Source organism: Artibeus jamaicensis, unplaced genomic scaffold, assembly GCF_021234435.1.
Source record: "Artibeus jamaicensis isolate MK-2021 breed Jamaican fruit bat unplaced genomic scaffold, CSHL_Jam_final contig_519, whole genome shotgun sequence".
Classification (NCBI taxonomy): Eukaryota; Metazoa; Chordata; class Mammalia; order Chiroptera; family Phyllostomidae; genus Artibeus; species Artibeus jamaicensis.
In genome coordinates this window covers 12,380,171-12,402,761 of record NW_026521871.1, presented here as the reverse complement: position 1 = coordinate 12,402,761, position 22,591 = coordinate 12,380,171, and the positions used below count along the sequence as shown (strand labels likewise).

General features: G+C 38.2%; 1 protein-coding gene across 2 annotated transcripts in view; it reads right to left on the bottom strand.

Moving 5' to 3' along the window:
* Nucleotides 1-22,591, bottom strand: part of DCP1A (decapping mRNA 1A) — a 59,681-nt gene that overhangs the window by 19,702 nt on the left and 17,388 nt on the right. For both annotated transcript variants that reach the window (XM_037134674.2, XM_037134675.2), the window contains exons 4-5: nt 11,515-11,581; nt 5,897-6,035 (exon numbers count right to left, since the gene is read on the bottom strand). In XM_037134674.2, coding sequence (XP_036990569.2) covers nt 5,897-6,035; nt 11,515-11,581 — 206 coding nt within the window. The remainder of the gene's footprint in view (nt 1-5,896; nt 6,036-11,514; nt 11,582-22,591) is intronic.

Here is a 22,591-nt window from a genome sequence, read left to right as displayed (position 1 = left end):
GAAAAAGTGTGCTATTATTTGTCTCACAAAACAGCAACTGAGGTTATCAGAAGTGCTTTTTGAAAAACAAGCAAAACATCGAAATGTTTTGTGGGCAGCTTTGGATCCTCATGTAACTTATACAATAAAATTTCTAGCAAGTTGAGTATTTCATTTTAGACAGTAATAGTAGCAACAACTGTTATTTTTATAACTCTTTTAAGGAAAAGCCAATGGTATTACTTCATTACATATACTTTTTCCTTAAAAAACTTCCTACCAATTTTGTTGAGAAATAACTGACATGTCACTGCATAAGTTTAAGACATACAACATGATGGACTGGTTTACATACACTGTGAAATGATTATCACACTAAGTTTAGCTAATATCCATCTTTTCATATAGGTACAACAGAACTAAAGAAAAAAGGGTCTTTTTGTTTTAACATATGGTAAAAGTAACCTTTTGGGGGGTAAATAGTTCTGTGTACCTATCATTATTATCAGATGTAAAATAGCTCTATCACCCCCAAAACTCCCTTATGCTGTCTCACTGTAGTCATAGCTTCTTGCATTCTTAGAAACCAGTGATCTGTTCACTGTCACTACAGGTTTGTCCTTTTGAGAATGGCATAAACAATGGAACACTGACTTCTCTTTCTAAGTATAATGCCTTTGAGAGTCATCTAAACTGTTGTACAGTATTAATGTTCATTCCTTTTTATTGCTGAGTAGTAGTCCATGATATGACTACATTTCAGTTTATTTAACTATTCACCCATAGGAGGACATGTGTGTTATTTAGAGTTTTTGGTGATACAACTATAAAGGTTTTTTAGCATGAACAAAAGTTTCATTTCTCTAGAGTAAATACTGTATTTTGTTGTGTATAATGTGCAACCACATTTTTGTGTACATTCTACACGGGATTATTAGAAGCATAGCACATAATTATTATGTCCATGTATAATGCATACTGTTATTTTCCCCTAAAAAATTTGGGTAAGAAAATGCACATTATTCAGCAAAGTATGATACCTAGGAGTATCTGGGGCATACTATAAAAATATCTTTCTTCTAAATTTTTATAGTTTTGTTTTACATTTAGATCTATGACCCATTTTGAGTTGATTTATATTATAGGTACTATATTTTGGTTGGGGTTCTTTTTTTGCATATAGATGACCAATTGTTCCCAATTATTTGTTGAAATTATCACATAGTCTTATAAATTACACTAAATTTTAGGTCTCTAAACATCTTAATTATAGTCGTAAAAAGTTATAAAATTCCTGAAAGTGAAAATATTTTTTGTTCTTAAAGAGAATCCTAAAAAAAAGAGATGAAGGTAGAAATATGAATTTTAATTTTTATTAATTTTTTATCCTTACCCAAGGACAAGCTTATTGACTTTAGAGGGAAAGGATGGGAAAGAGAAAGGGGGAGAAAAAACACTGATGCGAGAGAGAAACATTAACTGATTGCTTCTTGTACGCGCCCTGACAGGGGGCCACTCCTGCAACCTAAGCATGTGCCCTGACTAGGAATCAAACCTATGACCTTATGGTTTGTGGTATGACTCTCCAACTAACTGAGCCACACTGGCCAGGATGAATTATGAATTTTGATGAATTATGAATTTTTACTTAAGTTCTATTTGGGTTATCTGATTGTGCATCTGGTGAGCATGAGCTATATCAAAACGAACACCAAAAACAGTTTAGAATATTCAAGATAAAGGAAAAAAAAGCCTTAAACTTCACAGTCCACAGACATTAATTTTTTTGATACCACACAATAAATGGACGTGCTTAGTGTAGAAGTACATACTTGAGTGTTAAATTAATGAATGATATATATTTTTTCTATTTAAATCCCTTAACCCTTATATTATTTCGAAAAGCCATTTATGCCACATTACCCATTTAAATAGAGGTGAAGGAGTCGTGAAAACCTATAAAATATCTTCTAATGTATTTCTTTGTACATCACCATCAACCAGTCTCAACGCATTATGGAAAACGCATGGGACTGAACTGTACTGGGCTATTCCTGAATACTGGATACTGGCCTCCTTGCCCTCTCCTACCACCTGGAGGCTCTGGGGTGCCCCCTAGTGCCTTTCAGGGGGGCTGGAAGAAGAGCACTGTGCTAGGCTCAGTGATCAGAGCCCAGATGCCCAGAAATCACTACCTCACTGTTAAAACTACACTTGTCCCTTCTTTCTTTTTGAAAAAGGAACTAGTTTTACTTTACTATAATGCTATTATCTTTAAAAAATAAATTGTATTAGAGAAAACATAAACTCAAAATATTGTTCCTAACAAGTTCATAAAACAGTGGCAGTGGAATAAAATATTATGGAGCATTTTAAAAACTGGGAGTTTTTCACATAAAAATCCCAGCCTGTCGTTTTCAGAGAGAAGCTAGATAATGGGCAACAGCCTGGGGCTGAGCTGCAACGGACTCTTTCTGACACAGTGGCGGGCTCTCTGTGCCGGATCCTCTCTGGCCTGCTGTATGCACTATCAGAGCCCATGTGGTCTGGGGGACATCTGAGTCTGCGATTCTCAACTCAACATGAGCTACAAGATGGGATGTATCTTTAAGATGTTATTTATTTATTTTTAGAGAGAGGGGAAGGAGGGAGAAAGAGAAGGAGAGAAACATCCAATGTGTGAGAGAGATGTCAATCGCCTCCAACCGGGGACCTGGCCTGCAACCCAGGCCGGCACTCAGTCCACTGACCCACACCAGCAAGGGCAATATAGGATGCATTTTAAAAGGTCTCCAGAACGTCACATACTTTTTCCTATATATGCAATGCCATTCCTAGAAGATTTATTCTGAGTTTTTTGTTCATGACAGTTCCCAGTGTTTTTGAGGCCTGAGGGAAATGAGTAAGAGACAAGCTTTCTAGAAGAAAAATTTTACAATATTGGGTAAAAATCTTAAAAATATCAAAATCGGCCCTGGCCAGGTGGTTCAGTTGGAGGGAGTGTTGTCCTATACACCAAAAGGTTGCAGGTTTCATCCCTGGTTGGGGAGAACAAGGGAGACAACCAACTGATGGTTCTCACATTGATGTTTTTCTCTCTCTCTGAGGTGAGGACAAAAATGTAAATAAAAGTCAAAATCGTTTGAACTACCAATTCCATCTCAAGTACTTATCTTTAAAGAAAATGTGGTACCTGATGAACTTAGGTACCCTACAAGGGTATATCCCTACAAGGGATATATTCTGTATTCTTAGTAGAATCAGAAAAATCTTGGGCATTATTTACATAAGGCGCAGATGGAAAAATACACAGCTATTACCATATTTTGCCATGTATAATGTACACCTTTTGCCCAAAGTTTTGAGGGAAAAGAAAGGATGAGCATTATACACAGGCAGTACTAATTCTGTATTTATAGAAATGTTTTTAATTCTTTTGTTTATGCTTATATGTTAGAAGTGTAACTCTAGAAAGCAGTAACAATAGCTGTATGCAAAATAATATTCTGGAATATAATAATTGGTTTTATACATAAATAAACAAATTGAATTAAAAATTAAAAAGAAAGATTTCTTTCTCTGAAAGTTTGGGCCAAAAAGGTGGGTGCATATTGTACATCAAACACATTATACACAGCAAAATATGGTAACAACACAATTATTTTTAAAATTAATTTTTTTATTCTACTAAATGAACTTTCACAGGGACTCCCTATGTAGTTACTGTCAAAAGATGATGTTCTTTGGGGAAAAAATTGGCTACAAAACAGTTAATAAAAACTATTTTAAAAACTAGTTAATAAAACTAGTATATACAAATATACCACACACACTAGGGTATATTTATATATGTATTTCTGGAAGGATATATAACAAGGCATTAAAACCGATTATTTCTAGGTGGTGGAATTATGGCTTTTTTTCTTTTATTGTAACTTTTAAATACTGAAGTTTTTGTAATTTATAGGTACTACTTACATAATAAGAAAAATAATGGTACTCCTATTTTTTAAAGAACAAAGAAGTCTAGGTTTAAATTTTTTCAACTAAATTAAAAACAACAACAACCACCACCCAAATAAACAACCTCAGCCAAAACCCAGGATCACAAATCCAGGCTAGGAGCAACTCAGGATGGGCCAGCTGTAAAGGACTGTGGTTTCAGTGACTTTTCTTTACATTAAAAATAGGAAAGTTGGTTGGACTTGAAACCATAGAAATCCTAGCAGAAAACACAAGCAGTAATATCTCACACACTTTTGGCAGTGACATTTTTTTCTGCTATACCTCCCCAGGCAAGGGAAACAAAAGAAAAAATAAACAAATGGGACTACATGGAACTCAACAGTTTTTGCACAGCAAAGAAAACCATCTACAAAATGAAAAGAAACCCCACTGAATGGGAAAACATTCTTGTTAATACATCTGATAAGGGGTTAATATCCAAAACTTATAAAGCTCAATACCAAAAAAACCTCAAACAATCCAATGAAAAAATGGGCAAGGGACCTGAATAGACACTTCTTCAAAGAGGCCATATGGATGGCCAACAGACATACGAAAAGATGCTCAACATCACTAATCATCAGTGAGATGTAAATTAAAACCACGAGTACCTCACGCCTGTCAGAATGGCCAATGGCCGTCATCAATAAATCAACAAACAACAAGTGCTGGCGAGGATGTAGAAAGAGGGGAGGAATCCTTTTGCACTGTTGGTGGGAATGCAGACTGGTGCAGCTACTATGGAAAGCAGTATATAGAGTTATCTCAAAAAATTAAAAGTGAAACTGCTTTATGTCCCAGTGATCCCAATTCTTGGAATTTATCCAAAATGACCTGAAACACTAATTCAAAAAGCATTTATGCACTCCTATGTTCATTGCAGTGTTATTTACAATAGCTAAGATTTGGAAACAGCCCCAGTGCCCATCAGCAGACGAGTGGATAAAACAGCTATGGTACATTTACACACTGGAATATTATATAGCTGTCATAATTCTGCTGAAACAAAGTGGAAACCTTTAGTCTCACTCGAATGAAGTGTGGGGCTTTTAAGTGCTGATGTCAAGTGAAAAGCTGGGACAGTTCCAAAGCCACAAGGTTTGAGGACCACTGAGGAAATGTCTATTACTTGGCTTACCATGGATAATTCATAATTATGTAATGGATAAATTAATGAATGTCCACAGCTTCTACTTCATCCAACTCTGGGGAGAAAATGTTATCAGTTTACTTAAAAAAAAAAAAAAAAAGATTTTAATTATTTATTTTTAAGAGGGGAAGGGAGAGAGAAAGGGAGAGAAACATCAATGTGTGGTTGCCTCTCATGCTCCCTCTACTGGAGACCTGGCTCACAACCCAGGCATGTGCCCTGACTGAGAATTGAATGGGCAACCCTTTGGTTTGCAGCCCGGCGCTCAATCCACCGAGCCACACCAGCCAGGGCATCTTTTAAACTAAAATACAAAACAGAAAGAAAAAAAAAAGAGTTCTAAAAAAGCCTCTCATTTGGGTCAAACTCTAAATAATACTTAATGAAGGCTGTGCAAATTAAAAGGTGCAGATTATCAGGATACTATTCAAAAACTATATAAATTCTGAAGACCCAGCAGAGACTGCAGAGAAGAGGCATGAAGCTTTTTTAGAAATGCCTGTTATAGATTAACTTCTGTACTCCAAAACCACTTTCTCCCATTGTAATTTTATAGAAATAGAAAAAAAAAAGTTCTCAATTTTCATGCTAAGTCAAAGACTTGAAGGTAAGCAAATTTCTTATCGTTTAGGCTTAAAATGAAAAGACAGGCTTGTTTGAAGTAATTATTTCTGCTGACCCTGGAGGTGACCTCCCCAGTCCGCAAGCCCCCTGCAGGACTCCTCCCCCACTTTCCTCTTCCCAGTGGGCTTGCAGTCTCACCCTCTCGTACTCATCCTTGGCTCGGCTCAGCATCTCCAGGATGTCGATGGGCCTGTGGTCACTGCAGCCATTGGCCTGGCTGGGACTCTGCTTATCCCGAGCAGCTTGCTGAGAGCGCCGTGTCTCTTCTTCTACCACCCTACACGAGGAGAACCAGGTTTTAGAAAGGCCTGTTTAGATGCAATCTGACCCAAGAACTCTTCTGGTGTTCCTTTCCAAACATACAGGAAAAATGTCACAATAACACTGTCCTCACAAGAGAAATCAGAGCCTTGGTTATCTCAGCCCAGAATATATGACTGACCAATTCACCACTTTATTCGCAGCACTGCCAATCGATACACTTCACTGTAAGAAAGACAAGAATACAGAAGTCCATTCTACAGTTGTTAGAAATAGGCACATTAAAAACTCCACTGAATTATCTCTTTCTTTTCTGAAGTATCTCAAAGTCAGTCAAACTAACTGATAAGTAAACTCGTAAAGGGACAATGCCACCAAGACAAAAGAAGCCTGCACAGCTGAACAACTCACTGTGGAAGTTTGAAATGAAGAAAAAGATTCATTTCTTGAAAATACAGATCTTGGAGAATCTTCAAAAGTATGATAGCACTGAAGGCAAACAAAAGGTTTCCCTCCTCTCCTTAAAAATCACTCAGTGGGTAACTGAGGTCAGGGTGACCATGGCCACGCTCTTTATTCTGATTGGTGCTGCTTGGGCTAATTCTGTACTCGAAAACACATAAAGCAAGAAAAGGTGAGGGTAAAGAATGTCAGTCACAGGGCTGGGGTCTCTAAATCTATCTGTGGGGTTTCATTTCTTGAGAATATCGCCCCCATAAAGGTCTGAAGCAGTTACAGCAAAACGTCAGCAACTGAAAGCTAGGTGGTGAGCACGTGGCTTCTCAATTGTTTCTTGTAGTTTTCTTCAAGCTTGAATAGTAGTAAGTTTGAATAAGGCAACTAGTCTTTTTTCTTTTTTTTAAAAGATTTATTCAAGTTTCAGTTCCAACTGTAATGAAGAGGCCTGCCTGCCACAGTGGCACAGTCACAATCTGATCACCGTGTGAACTGAGAAATTTTCAGACAGTGATGACGACGGGCAATACAACAATTCAGTAGTAAAGCTTGTGTTGTTGTTCTGTTTTCATGGAACAAGAGGAACAGGATGAAGGTTGTTTAGTGCCATTCAGTCCCCTGCTTTAAAATAGCCCACCCAGAGCTCCTAGTGTACGCAGTTTCTTCCACTTAAAAACACTGGGTTACACAACATTAAAGACTTAAAGACTTTTTTTTAAACAGCAAAATCATTCTGAGTTTTTTTAATATACTAAAATGTATTATGATTCTCTGAGAGGAGTGGTCTTACGTATTTCCCCAAATTTATTTGACCACAGAATCTTCTCCTGGGGCAGTATTCCTATTTGGAAAATGCTGCCTTAAGGTAATGATGTCATTTTTGTATCTAGATTCTTATAGCTCTTAATAGGGTTATTATTTCCTTTTAAAAAAATTTTATTTACTTATTTTTAGAGAGAGGGGAAGGAAGGGAGGAAGAGAGGGAGAGAAACATCATCAATTGGCTGCCTCTTGCAAGCCTTCCACTGGGGACCTGGCCCACAACTCAGGCATGTCCCCTGATGGGGAACTGAACCAGCAACCTTCCCGTTCGCAGGCTGGTGCTCAGTCTACTAAGCCACACTAGCCAGGGCAGGATTATTATTTCTAAAACAAAGGTAGAACCATGAACCTTATGGTAGACTGAAAGAAGACTGGCATGTGATATGAGGATCAGACCACTTAGAATATTGATTCCTTTATGTCCATACTGGTAATCATCTCTTGGGAAATACTGTATTATAACTGTGAGGTCTGTAGCAAAAGCTAAAAAGACTGGATAGACACTGGTTATTTTTTTTAAAGATTTTATTTATTTATCTTCAGAGGGGAGGGGAAGGGAAGGAAAGAGGGAGAGAAATATCAATGTATGGTTGCCTCTCGTGCATCCCCTGCTGGGAACTGGCCTGCAACCCAGGCATGTGCCCTGACTGGGAATCAAACAGCAATACTCTGGTTCGCAGGCCCGTGCTCAATCCACTGAGCTATACCAGCCAGGGCGACATTGGTTATTTTTTGATGGTGAATTATAAGCAATTTCACATTTTTTGGTACTTTTCTTTATTTTCCATAGTTAATAGGCACTCCTTCAATATGAAGAAAAAGACTATTTAAAATAACTTAATACACTCAGTTATAGATGACACCGGCCTGAATCTGCTTCATCAAGGACTCTGGTCCCACGGGCTGCTCCTACCCACCTCCTATCACGCTGCCTGGCTTGCCCATGCTTGTATTCAGCTCTGGGCCACCTGGACCCAATCTGTACTTTTGATACAGAAGAAGACATTTCTTTTTCTTTTTTAAAGATTTTTTCAATTTATATTTAGAGAGAGAGGAAGGAAAGGAGAAAAACATCAATGTATGGTTGCCTCTCGTGTGTCCCCAAGGGGGGGACTTGGGCTGCAACCCAGGCATGTGCCCTGACTGGGAATCAAACCAGTGACACTTTGGTTCGCAGCCCGCACTCAATCCACTGAGCTATGCCTGCCAGGGCCAGAAGAAGACATTTCTAACATCCCTCTGCTCATCCATGGAACAGGCCGCCTTACAAAGCTCACCACTGCTGAAAGCAGAAGCTGTTGGGTGGTGTGGAAGGGACCCTCCCCTGAGTAAGGCTTGGGCTCTCACACCTCCTCCAATTCAGACTCTGAAGATGGACCTTGCTTTTTACCCTTCCTCTCAAATCATCAAATATGCCCCTAAAACTATCTGTAAGATCAGGAACAAAGCTCATTTTCATGAATTCTCTTAATTTTATAGTCTATGCAGGCAAACACCGAAACAAGTTTTACTGTTAAACAGTTTCTGGCAGAAGGGATTTCCTCTTTAGGAGAGTCAACATCTGTGATTAAGTTTAATGGATTTTTGACTTTGCAATCACCAAAGAGAATTTCCAAATTTATATATGGCATAGGTTTAGAAATTTGCTTGCTCTCCTGAACAGCTTCTCAGTTTTTATAAATCACTTTTGGAATAAATAAACTTCTTACTTGAAGAGTTTTTATTATGTATACTGCAGCTTTCAAAACAATGACAAAAAGATCTAAATTTAACAGAATGGGCACTGACAGACACATTTATTTAGACGCATAATATGCCAAAAAGAATTTTACCCGTGTTTTTTCTGGTTAGCAGGCATTACATTTTGAAATATGTAGCAAACAGAAGCTGTACACAGGCAAAGTCAGAGCAAAGCAAGATAAAGTAGCCTTTTTTATCGCTGGTATCCAGAATGCCATTTATCACAAAGTTAATGTTAACATATAAGGTATTCTCTTCAGTCACAAATAGGCCAGACACTTGAAAACTCACTATCAACAGTTTTACGAGGGTATTCTCTAATCCCTTTTGATACTTCTCCACTTCAAGTAAAATAAGCTGAAAGCTTAAGTGAATGTCTCTTTTGGGCCTTTCTAGTGAAAGAACCCTGAATGGTCTTCCTTTTCCTCTCTGCTTCCTGCTCTACTTCCTCATCCTAGTTTGGGGTTCAGTACAATATTTTCAGACAGGCCTTTAAGTCTTCAGTTTCATTTATCATCTGAAGTATTACATTAGGGGTACCATCTGCTCTGACAAAGAAAAAAATCTCCAAATGGTTTCTTGTGAACCGCTGTCAGAGCTAAAGAAGCTGGATTCTCTTACTCAGTTTGCAAAAGCTCTCAACCTGTAGGAGAAAGTGTATACACAGCTGACCCCTGAACAATGTGGATATAAGGGGGCACCAATTCCCTGCACAGTTGAAAATTTGAGTACAGCTTTTAACTCTCCCCAAAACTTAACTACTAATAACCTACTGTTGACTGGACGTCCTATTGATAACATAAATAGTTGATTAACATATATTTTCTCTTGTACGTTAGAGAAAACAAATGTTATTAAGAAAATCACAAGGAAGAGAAAGTAAACTTACACCACTGTATGTATTTATTGGTAAAAAAAAAGTCCATGTGTAAGTGGACCCACGGAGTACAAACCTGTGTAGCTCAACAGTCAACTGTATTACTACATTCCAAAGTTGAGATGTTAAAAAAATATTCTGGATAACCAAGAATCAACAAATCTGCATCTTCTAGGTAAATAGAAGTAAGCTGCCTTTCCTGTTACTTTCAAAACTATAAAAAAGTAGTCATCAAATAAATGACTTTGTAAAATAGTTTTTACCCTTTTTTGGAGAAAAGATGCTCTAAAGAGAAAGTGTGGTTCTAGAGAGCCAATACATTTTCAAATACTAACAACAAAGGTTCACATGGAGCAATCCTCTGAGGCTGCACACAGCAATACACACAGCTTGCTCTGTGAGCTACAGCCAGGGCAGGCAAAGCAGGTGGCTGACCAACATCCAATCAGGACATGTTACCAGTCCTGGATTAAAACCTTAGCCATGAGTGCTTCTTTTGAAGTGAAACATACCCAGAATTGAAATTTTGGGGTTATTTTATTTATAAAAATTAGTTTTAAAATAAGATTGTTTCAAACAACTAAGATTCCTTTCTTCCAGACACGTAGATAAAAATCCTGCAGGAGAGAAAAGGGAATCTTAATTTGAGAGAGGGGAAAGAGTTGTCAGCATCTCAGAAGATTCAGGCAAAAACTGAAAAGGGAACATAAGTGCGCCAGAATAAGTGTGCCCACTGTAGCATTTTGCCCAGAGCTCTGGAGCTCCCCAGGACCCTCCAGAACTACAGCATCGTGGGCACCTAGAATCCAGACTGGCAATGCCAGCAACACAGATGAGCCATGAGGCGTGGCTTCTGCTAGTGGGCTTGAGAAAGGACAACAAACCACCCTTTGCAACGTTAATTCAATGAAACTTGTCTTCCAAACTCCAAGATTCTGACTTACAAAAAAATCTCTTGGAACACAATCTATTAATGGATAGGCAACTATTAAACCTAGAATCTGTGTCAAAGATAAGTTCACTTAAAGGGGTCATACGGATGTGTGCAGTTCTCCACCAGCTACTGAACACAGTACCACTTGTTACAGAAAACCTGGAGAGAACCTAAGTCGGATGTGGTGGTTAGGCTGCAAACTGCATGTAGACGATAGCACCTGAAGCTGAGCAGTATGACGGCACTAACCACACGTTCAACAGTAAGATTCTGGTTAAACTACAGTCTATCACAGGACTGGATACAATGCAGTCAGCAGAACACCAGAGAGGGCCTTTTAATGCTCTGGAAAAATGCGGTTGACATGAACAGTAGGATGTACATACAGTATGCTATTTTTGCAAGAAACAATGAACTATACAATGTAAAGTACACATAAAGAAAAGACCAGAAGGAAACATGCTAACATACACTGGGTGTAGTAGTAGGATTATAAATAATTTCAGATTTCTGCCTTTTCCAAATTTTTGACAATAAACAGGAAATTAGGAGGAAAATACACAAGTTAGTACATTCCAATAACAAAGTAAAGTAGGGGGAAAAGTAATGATCCATTTATCATTTACCGTTAATTAAATAAATCTATGAACTGATATAAATACTTACTCAGCCATGAGCCTGGCTATGCGATGACAGTCATTCTTGTCATAAAACCAGATACTGTATATTGACACTTGAAAAACAAAGAGAAAAAATATAAGGGGAAATGAGGTTTCAACATACATGTTCCAGTATTACCATGGAATGCCACAGAATTTACCACCAGACTCTCAAACTGTTAAAGGTTCCTCTAAAGGAAACAATGCCTTTCCCCCAAAATGTTGAAAAAGGTCTTAATTATTGAAAACCAGTTTACCAGCTATCAAACACTAGAACCTTTGTGAGTCTTGAAACTTAAAATACGAAATACTATGTCACAGTAAAAACAAAGCTTTAAAAACTAATGCCAGCTCCAGACCCACCCCATAACCAACGCTGCCCATCACACTTCTTTTCCCATCTTTTTTTTTTATCCCTAGTATGGTGATCAGCACAAGAAAACCCACAAAATCAATTTGGTGAATAGATAAATGAACTTGATTAAAGATAACAATATATAAATATACCGTATGTACCCTTTGGATAACGCAGACTAGAAATGCTGAATACACGTTGAAACAAGCATGTGGGTACGTGTGGCGCACCGCACCATATCCACCCGCCGTGACACAGCTTACCCCGGGGCGTACTTCCTTTCTTATTTTCAACTACTCCCTGGCACAGGAAGGGCAAGCATCATTACGCTTTCTTTAAAAAACCGAACTTTCAATTTTTTAAAAAAGATTTTATTTATTTATTTTTAGAGAGAGGGGAAGGGAAGGAGAAAGACAGGGAGAAAAACATTAATGTGTGGTTGCCTCTCAGAGGCCCCCTACTGGGGACCAGGCCTGCAACCCAGGCATGTGCCCTAGACTGGGAATTGAACCAGCAACCCTTTGGTTTGCAGGCCTGTGCTCAATCCACTGAGCTACACCAGACAGGTGAACTTTTAATTTTAATATAATTTTTGCTTCAAATGTATTGTAAAAAAAAAAAATAAGTAGAGATCCTGTGTGCCTTTTGTTTCCCCCAAATGCAACATTTTGTAAAGCTGTAATACATACCACGGCCAGGCTATTGATACTTAGTCCAAATACAGAACTTTTCTATGGCCACGAGGATCCCTTGTACCCTTTTATGGCTACACCCACCTCCCATGGCCCCCCCATTCCATCTGACCACGGGTACACTAAACTGTGTTTCTATAAGAATGCTGTTGTCATTTCAAGAATGCTATATAAATGGAATCATACAGCATACAACTTTCTGATATTGACTTACCTCACTCAAAATAATTCCCTTGCTTACATCAATAGTTCATTCCCCCCACACTCCTGTTTTCGTTGAGTAGTATTTCATGGTACAAATGTACGAGTTTGTTTAACCATTTATCTATTGAAGGACATCTGGAGTGTTTCCATGTTTTGGATATTATGCATTAACCTGCTATGAAATGTTTGTGTACAGGTTTTTGTGCAAAACTAACTTTTTGTTTCTTTGGGTTAAATGCCCTAAAGTGCAGTTACTGAGCCACAGCAGCTCCATGTTTGCTTTAATCAGAAACTGTTCAACTGTTTTCCAGAGTGGTGCTATGTTATACTTCCACCTGCCATGTGTGAGCAATCTAGTTTGCATTCTTACGAGCTCTTATTATTTTCAATAGTTTAACTTTACATGCATTCTGATAGGTGTAGAATATAGCATCACATTTTTTTTTTGGCAGTGTGATAACTATTTGACAATCAGGAGTTACTTCTCATTCACATTAAATATTCATAGATTTTTGAAAGTGGTGACGGGTAACCAACACATAGAGCTTGTCTGGTCAATCTTCATCCTCATTATGTTTTCTGGACAACCGTACCTGAACGCAGCATGGGACATTCCTATTCCTTTGGCCTAGACAGCTCTGTTGAGCCTGGTATCAATGCGCACATCTGGAGTTCTCATTTTCTTCATGGCAAATTTCTGGATCTCTCTGAGTGCCCAAGGGGCAGGCTTCTTGAAACCCACTGGACGGGTGCGCTTGTAAATGCTGATGGTGTATTCTCCGGTCACCACCTCACTGATGGCGGATTAGCCCTTAATCCTTTTGCTACCCTTCTTCGCAGGAGCCATTCTGCTGGGCCCAGGTTGGAAAGAAAGTCATTGTTTTTTTTTCTTAATTTTTAAAAATTAATTTTAGGAAGAGGGGGAGATCAAGGGTGACATCAATTTGTTTTTCCACTTATTTATGTATTCGCTGGTTGTTTCTTACATGTGACCTGACCAGTGATGGAACCCGCAACCCTGCACACTGGGATGATGTTCTGACTGAGCTACCCAGCCAGGGCCAAGTCGTTGTAGTTTTAATTTACATCTCCCTAATAGCTAGTGATATTTATTGACTTCTTTTTATGTGCTTCTTTGTCATCTACATGCCCTTTTTAGTCATATGTTTGTTCATGTCTTTTGCCCCTTCGAATTGGATTTTTTTTTTACTGCTGAATTTTGAGAGTTCTTTATATAGGGTTCGGCACAAATAATACCCCCTTCCTACTAAAAATCATAAGCATGTAATTCTGTAACAAAAATATCACACTCAAGCACACCATATGACATTTTAGGTGAAATGTTCAAATTGCTGTCCCTCTCGTGTGAGATATTCATGTACCCCACCAACCACACTTAAGCAAGCCTTACTTCCACGGGACCCTGTACATTCAAGACACTAGTCCTTTATCAGGTATGTGATTTGAAAGTATTTTCTTCATGTCTGCAGCTTATTTTTTCATCCTCTTAATAAGGTTCTTCCAAAGTAAAAGTTTTTAATGTTGACAAGGTCCAATCTATCAGCTTTTCTTTTTATGAATCACGCTTTAGGTGTCAAGTCTAAGGACTCTGTGCTGAGTTCTAGTTCCAGAATCTTCTGTTTTTTTTCTTAAAAGTTTTGTATAGTTACATTTAAGTTGGTGATCCATATCCATCTTGAGTTAATTTTTGCATAGAAAGATTTAGGGAAAGGTTCTTGATTTTTCTTCTTTTTGGTCTAATTATTCCAATACTATCTGTTGAAAATACTCTCCTCTATTGAGTAACCTTTTATACCCCTGTCAAATATCAGTTGGGCATATCTGTGTGGGTCTATTTCTAAGATTATTTATTCTGTCCTGTTTGTTTACTTCTATGAATACCTCACTGTGTTGATTATCACAGCTACACAATAGGCCTTCATATTGGTTTAAATAATTCCTTCCTCTTTATGCTTGTTTTCCAAGATTACTTTAGCTTATAGGGCCTGTGCCTTTCTATTTCAATTTTAGCGTAAGTCTGTCCATGCCTATAAAAAGCCTAGCTGAGATTTTGATAGGAAGCGCTTTAAAACTATAGGTCAATTTGGGAAGAGATGAAATCTTTACTCTGTTGAGTCCTTTAATACACAAGGAATATGGTACACGTGTCCATTTATTGAGGTCTTTTCATCAGTACTTGTATTATTTTATTTTTAAAATTCTAACCTGAGGATATGTTTTTACTGATTTTAGAGAAAGAGGAAGGGAGAGAGAGAGAAACATTGATGTAAGAGAGAAACATCAATTGGTTGTCCATCCATATGCGTTCCAACCAGGGATCAAACCTGTATGTAACCTTCTGGCATACAAGGATGCTCCAACCAACTAAGCCACCTGGCTAGGGCTCATCAGTATTTTATGATTTTTCAGCCAAGTATTTAATTTTCTTTGTAGAGATTATCAATGGTATTGTTTTTAATTTGGTTTTCCACGAGTTCATTGTTATATGCAGAAATGTGACACATTCTGTCCTCAGACCTTACTAAACTCACTTATTAGTTCTAGGAATTAGTTCTAGACTATCAGGTCGTCTGTGATAGGAACACTTTTGTATCTTCTTTCCCAATCTGCAGACCTTCTAGTTTTCTTTCTTTCCTTACTGCAGCGGCTAGAACTGCCGGTGCTGTGTTAAACAGCAGTGATGAGACTGACATCTTTGCCTCGTTCTCTATTTTAGAGGGGAAAACTGTGAGCCGTTCAAATGGCCTATAGACATGATGTTTGTTGTAGAGGCTCTTCAAGATTAGATAGTTCACTTCTATTCGTAACTTGAAAGCTTTATTCACGAACATTGGATTTTGTCAAATTACTTTTTTGTGTGTCAAAAAATACAGTATGGCACTGGCTGGTGTAGCTGAGTAGCTTAAAGCATTGTCCTGTACACCAAAAGTTTGCAGGTTGGATTCCTGGTCAGGGCATGTAAGAGAAGGCAATTGATGTTTCTCTCTCACATCGATGTTTCTCCCTCTCTCTGCAACAGCAATGCAAAAAAGGTCACTAGATAAGAATTTAAAAAAAAAAACCCAAACAATTATCATCACATGATATTTTTTCTATCTCCCCTTTGCCTGTTGATACAGTGGATAACATGGATTGATTTTCAATACCGAACAAGATTTGCATATTTGGAGGAAAGCCCATCTAGGCATTTTTTATATATTTTTTCTACTTACTGGTGGATTGCTAATATTTGAAGATTTAAAAAATCGAATTTCATGAGAGATAATGATATGTAGCTTTTCTTTTGGTACTGCCTTTGTCTTATTTGGCTATCATGGTAATACTGGTCTTAAAAAAATAGCAGTTTGGAAATGTTCCCTCCTTTTCTATTTCCTGGAAGAAACTGTAAAATTAGTGTTAATTTTCCTTTGAATTCTCCATTAAAATCTTCTGGGCCTGAAGATTTCTGTTTCATAAGCTTTTAAATTATGAATTCATCTCTGACTGGTATGGCTCAGTGGGCTGGGTGTCATCATGCAAACCAAAAATACACTGGTTTGATTCCCAGTCAGGGCACATGCTTGAGTTGTGAGCCAGGTCTCTGGTTTAGGGCATGTGAGACGCAGCCAGTCGATGTTTTTCTCCATCTTTCTCCCTCCCTTTTCCTCTCTCTAAAAAAAATAAATTATGAATTCATTTTCTTTAAGGGATATAGGACTATTCATGTTATCTATTTTATGTTGGTTAAGTTTTGTAGTTTGTGGTTTTCAAGGAACTGGTACTTTGCTTCTAAGTTGTCAAGTTTATGAGTATAAAGTTGCTTACAGCATCCTCATTACTTTTAAAATCTGGACAATCTGTAGTAATATGGATTATTTCAATCCTGATATTGGCAATCTGTCTTCTATTTTTAGTCCTGCTAAAGGTTTATTCATTTTATTGACTTTTTTCAAAGAACCAGCTTTTTGTTTCATTGATTTGATTTTTCTCTATTTTTAATTTTATTGATTTCTGCTGTTATCTTTATTGTACCTTATTTCTTTATGCTTTCAGTTGATTTTGCTCTTCTGTTTCTGATTTCTTGAGGTAGGAATTTAGTAGGCTTTCAGCCAGTGTTGCCTGAAGCAGTGGAGAGAGTTTTCCAGCCAGGCCACCTGGTGTGCCTCTGTGGGGAAAGGAAGCCTGTGACCTTCACAAATGAAGATGCTTCCCAGGACAGGCTGGTAGTGGGTGACTCTTCCCCTGCACCCACGTTCCCTCCATGGAAGGCAGAAAAAGTGCTCTCTTGGTGGCCACTTATTGTTAGTAGGGCTTCCAATCTTTTCTGCCAGTTTTGCTGTGCTCACCTGATACTGTTGGCAGGACTCCCATTGGATTTAGGGGAAGAATGTGCCTACCTGGGCCACATTCTATTGCCAGGTAGGAAGGTTGTTAAGACACCTGCTTTGTGTTCTGTCAGTTTTGGGTCCTACACCAGATCATTGTCCTCTTCCACCTTTCAGAGGTCTCCTGATCGTCTTTTGTGTTGTTTCTGAATTTTATACTGACAGGAAGAAGCAGAGAGAAACAAGTCTATGCCATATTGTTTGTATCAGAAGTTTCATTATGTTCTTTTGTGAATAGAAAACTGAGGCTCACAAAAATTAATAAGTCAGAGAAAAACTGTCTCAGAACTAGAACTCAGGTTTTCTCATACCTAGGCCAGTAGTCTTGCCACTGCATATCTACTGCACCATGCCACTTTAAATAACAAAGTTGTTTTTATAGAAATAAAAATTTAATGAACCTCATTATGCTTGAAGATTAAATCAACAGATAAAAGTATAAACAATTAAGTTAAAAATTATACACGAAAAGGATGATAGAATATAGGAACTATAAATGCTACTATAAGAAACTTTAAGTTAAAATTCCTTTTTAAACAGCTATTATTTGTATTCTATAAAGATACTATCAAGATATAATTTAGCCCTGGCTGGTGTAGCTCACTGGATGGAGCACTGGCCTGCAAACCAAAGGGTCACAGTTTAATTTCTGGTCAGGGCACATGCCTGGGTTGCAGGCCAGTTCCCAGCTTGGGGTGTGTGGGAGGCAGCTATGCATAGATGTTTCTCTCTCCTTCCCTTTCCCTCTAAAAATAAATAAATAAAATCTTTTAAAAATATTATAATTTAGAAAGCCACTGTTAAGAAAAGCTAAAAAGCTATTTTAATTGTGAATTTTTTGTTTTACCTTAAAGTAATTATATTAGGCTGGCCAAAAAGCCTGTTACATTTTTTCTGTACAATGGTTGTAGTAGTGCTTAGTGATCTTAACTCCATTTGAAACAGCTGTCATATTAGCGTGTAATTAAAAAAAAACACCAGAGAGGACTTCCACCAAGATGGAGGCATAGGTGGAAACACCTTGTGCCCACACACAACCAAATCTAAAAACAAAGTTTTAACAACAATAAACATAACCAAACCATACAGAAAACTGACAATACGGAGTCCAAAGACAACGACATGCTCAGCTAAACTGGTAAGAGGAGCGAAGCCAGCAGCGGAGCGGGTTGGCAAAAAAGATCCCCGACTGGGAGGTGCGCAAGCAGCCGAAGGCGCAGATCCCAGGTGCTGTGTGGGCTAGCTACGGGCGGACACAGGGAAGGCTGTCTGCGGTTGGTAGAGCATTTGTGTGCAGATAAAACAGTGAAGAGGTGAGCATTGGGGCCGCACGGTGCAGGGCAGCAGGCTCGCACAATTCCGCTCAGGGCGGCCGTGGGACGGACTGGCAAGCAGAGAGGACTGCCATTGCTCCCTCTCTGACCCCACCCCCACATACAGCATCACAAACCAGCGATCTGAGTGGCCCCGCCCTGGTAAACAATTAAGGCTCCGCTCCTCATACTTAACGGGCTCGAACAAACCAAAAATGGCTCAAGAACAACTCAGAGCCCCAGAGCCCATAAATCTAAGTGATGAAGAAATAGCCAAACTTTCAGATGCACAGTTCAAAACACTGGTGATCAGGATGCTCACAGAACTGGTTGATTATAGTCACAAATTAGAGAAACATATGAAAACTAAACTAATTGAAATGAATGGTAATGCACAGGAAACCAATAGTAATGGAAAGGAAACTGGGACTCAAATCAAGGGAGTAGACCAGAAGGAAGGAAAAAATGACCAAACAGAAAAGAATGAAGAAACAAGAATTTGAAAAAATGAGGAGAGACTTAGGAACCTCCAGGACATCTTTAAACGTTCCAACATTCGAATTATAGGGGTACCAGAAGGGGAAGAAGAACAGCCACCAGTGGAAAACTTGTTTGAACAAATAATAAGAGAGAACTTCCCTGTTCTGGCAAAGGAAATAGACTTCCAGGATATCCAGGAAGCTCAGAGAGTCCCAAAGAAGTTGGACCCAAGAAGAAACACACCAAGGCACATCATCATTACATTAGCCAAGATGAAAATGAAGGAGAGAATCCTAGAAGCAGCAAGAGCTAAGGGGACAGTCACCTACAAAGGAGTTCCCATCAGACTGTCAGTGGATTTCTCAAAAGAGACCTTACAGGCAAGAAGGGGCTGGAAAGAGGTATTCCAAGTCATGAAATCCAAAGACCTACATCCAACATTGCTCTATCCAGCAAAGCTTTCATTTAGAATGGAAGGGCAGATAAAGTGCTTCTTAGATAAGACCAAATTCAAGGAGTTTATCATCACCAAGCCCTTATTATATTAAATGTTAAAGGGACTTATCTAAGAAAAGAAGATAAAAAAGATGAACAGTGAAAGGACAGCAAAAGCAGTTATTAACAACCACATCTTAAATAAAAGCAAGCTAAAAGGACAGCTAGATCAGGAGTGAACCATAGAAATGAAGATCATGTGGAGGATTAGCAACAGGGGAGTGGGAGAAGGAGAAGGGGAGAGAAGGTACAGAAAATAAGTAGCACAGACAGTAGATAGAAAATAGATAGGGGGGAGGGTAAGAATAGTAGGGGAAATACAGAATCTAAAAAACCTGAGACACATGTTCATGAAGTAAAGGGGGGAATGGTGAGAGAGGGGTGTGCAGGGTGGAGGGGAAAGGAGGGGGGGAATAGAACAATGTAATGGCATAATCAATAAAAAATGTTTTAAAAAAAGTACCATCTTCATATAAAAATTATCATATGCCATTACTAAATTTTCTTAAGATCAATGAAAATCAATTTCTTTTTCTAGATTAAAATTTTTATGTTTCTACTTAACATTTAATGTATTTTAAGCTCTAAATCTGGGAGTGTCAATTTACAGCTAGTCACTTTGTTTTTGTAAATAAAGTTTTATTAGAACAGTAAAAAAAAAAAACCACACCAGAATTGGTGAATTTCTGTGCAGCCATTTTAATACTGGAGATGGAAAGAAATATGCAACATTTTTGGTATATTATTCTTTATTATTTCAGAAACGGTAAAAACATTACTGAAACACAAAAAATGATTTGTGCAGTGTGTGGGGGAGATGCTGTGACTGACTGGACACGTCAAAAGTTGTTTGCAAAGTTTCTTGGTACTAGTGACATTCTAGCCAAATAATTCTTTGCTGTGGGGCTGTCTTATGCATTGGAAGATGTTTAGCACTAGAAGCCAAAGTGGGAGATAGCTGACATATACACTCAAAATATCTAAATTAATAAAGCTATTGGTGAAAATGAAAAAATGTACCTTTTATTTGACAGAAAAAACTGAACAGACTTTTTAGCCAACACAATTATTTCTTGGCCAACCCAGTGAGACTTTTTGACCAATCCAGTAAGACTTCATGGCCAATCACATCACAACTTTAAAAGTTCCCTTTTCAATGAAAATAAAAATTAATTGGATTTTTTAACTGTCACTGTACAATGAATGAAAACATCACTGATATAGAGTGAGTAAATGGCTGCTTCATTTTTTTTTAGATTTTATTTAATTTTTTAGACAGAGGGGAAGGGAGGAAGAGAGGGAGAGAAACATCAGTGTGTGGCTGCCTCTTGTGTACTCTGCAGTGGGGATGTGGCCTATAACCCAGGCATGTGCCCTGCCTGGGAATCAAAGCAGTGACCCCTTGGTTCACAGGCCAGCACTCAATCCACTGAGCGACACCAGCCAGGGCAATGGCTTCATTTTAATGAATGAAGAGCACAAACAAAAATTTTTCCTACCCTGTTTATAAGAGAAGGCTTCTCTGGCAGGGAAACCCTCTGTCCTAAACTGTCAGAACCCATGTCTAGCCATGTATCCTCCAGGTGACTACAGGCATTACCATGAAGCAGCTGAGGTTTGCTTTTGTTTTCCAAGTCTTTGAATGGCTGCGACTACTTTCTCTGAAAATGGGTTCAGAACCCATTTTCATAGTCCTTCTGTTGACAGAATTTCAAAATACCACCAATGCTTCAAACAGATTTCAACATTCAACGAATAACAAGTAGTCTTGAAATATGTAAGTCAACAGATTAAATTTAATTTGACAGCTCAAAGGAATAGCACATAAGCAGCCTTTTTACAGAGGAGATAAATTATTAAGTATTATCTACTGCAGGGTCTTAGCTTTCTTCTTAGCAGCTAACAACTGCTCCAAAACAGAGTAAATCAGATTGGTCTTTGAAAAGACTCCATATATGGCAACTACACACACCTACCTTTCTTTAAATATGCCTCTTCCAACACTACCTAAAGAACAACCAAAACACGAAAGTCCAAATACAAATGATTCCCGTTTCCCTCTAATGTATGCACCCATACAACTTAGAGTGACGAGAAAATATTTATGATATGCAATATGTCAGGCTCAGAGAGGCACTTTTTTTTTTTTTCCTAAACAGAGGCATTCAACTATGTTTTCATAGGGGATTGTAAAACAAAATCTTAGGAAAGAATTCCAAATTGGTAATCAAAATAAATCCATCAGAGCTATTGACTTATTATGACAAATCTTCACTTAGGTTCCCTCTTTTATTTTGAAAAAATACCCCAATTTAGAAATAAGACACAAACCTTCCGCTCTTGTATATTATCAAGTAAACTGCCAAAAAGAGCCAAATGCTTTCAAAGGAATGTTTGCAGAAGAAATAAAGATAAGGAAGCCATAATGATAGCTTAATGGGTAAAGGATAAGAGTCACACTCGATTCTGCCAAAAGCAGACCTGTAGAGGTTCAGACACGCATCCAAGAATGAGCTGTCTGCTGACATATCAAATGCTCAGTGCATGCGACTGGCAAGAAGGCCCAAAGACCTGCCACTAAGCCTGTCACTGTCACCATTGAGAAAAGGCAGACGAGTTTGCCAGATAGCTCAAACTGCGGAGAACAGTGTCTCCAAACCAAAGCTAAGTATTCTTTCCTCAAGAGAACTTAACTACACGGCCTAATACATCCTTATCAACAATTCACTTGCTAAAACAACCTGAAATAACTTTTCTTGATAAATTGTACCACAGAGGATTTAGGGATTTGGCAATACAGTACTACTTTGCTATGACAAGTAATGATGGCATCCTGGATGATAAATGGCTTTTCTCAAGATGAAAGCAAACTATTGGACACCCACCATATATTGAGGCTGTTAACAGCTGTAGAGGCAAGTCACGGAAGAGTTAGGAAGTATGACAGGATATTTTATTACCTTTAGTTTGTAATTCCTTGAAAAATATGAAGATGCAGAAAAGAATAAACAAAATCGTTTCTTTTTCTTTTCAAATGATAGCCCTTCTCTTTTGAAAGTATGAAAAAATAGGACTGACGAAGACTAAAGGTATTTGAATTATTTAATACTGAGAAATTTTAAAAAGCCAAGGGGCACGAGTTTTCCATTTCCCTAGAGAG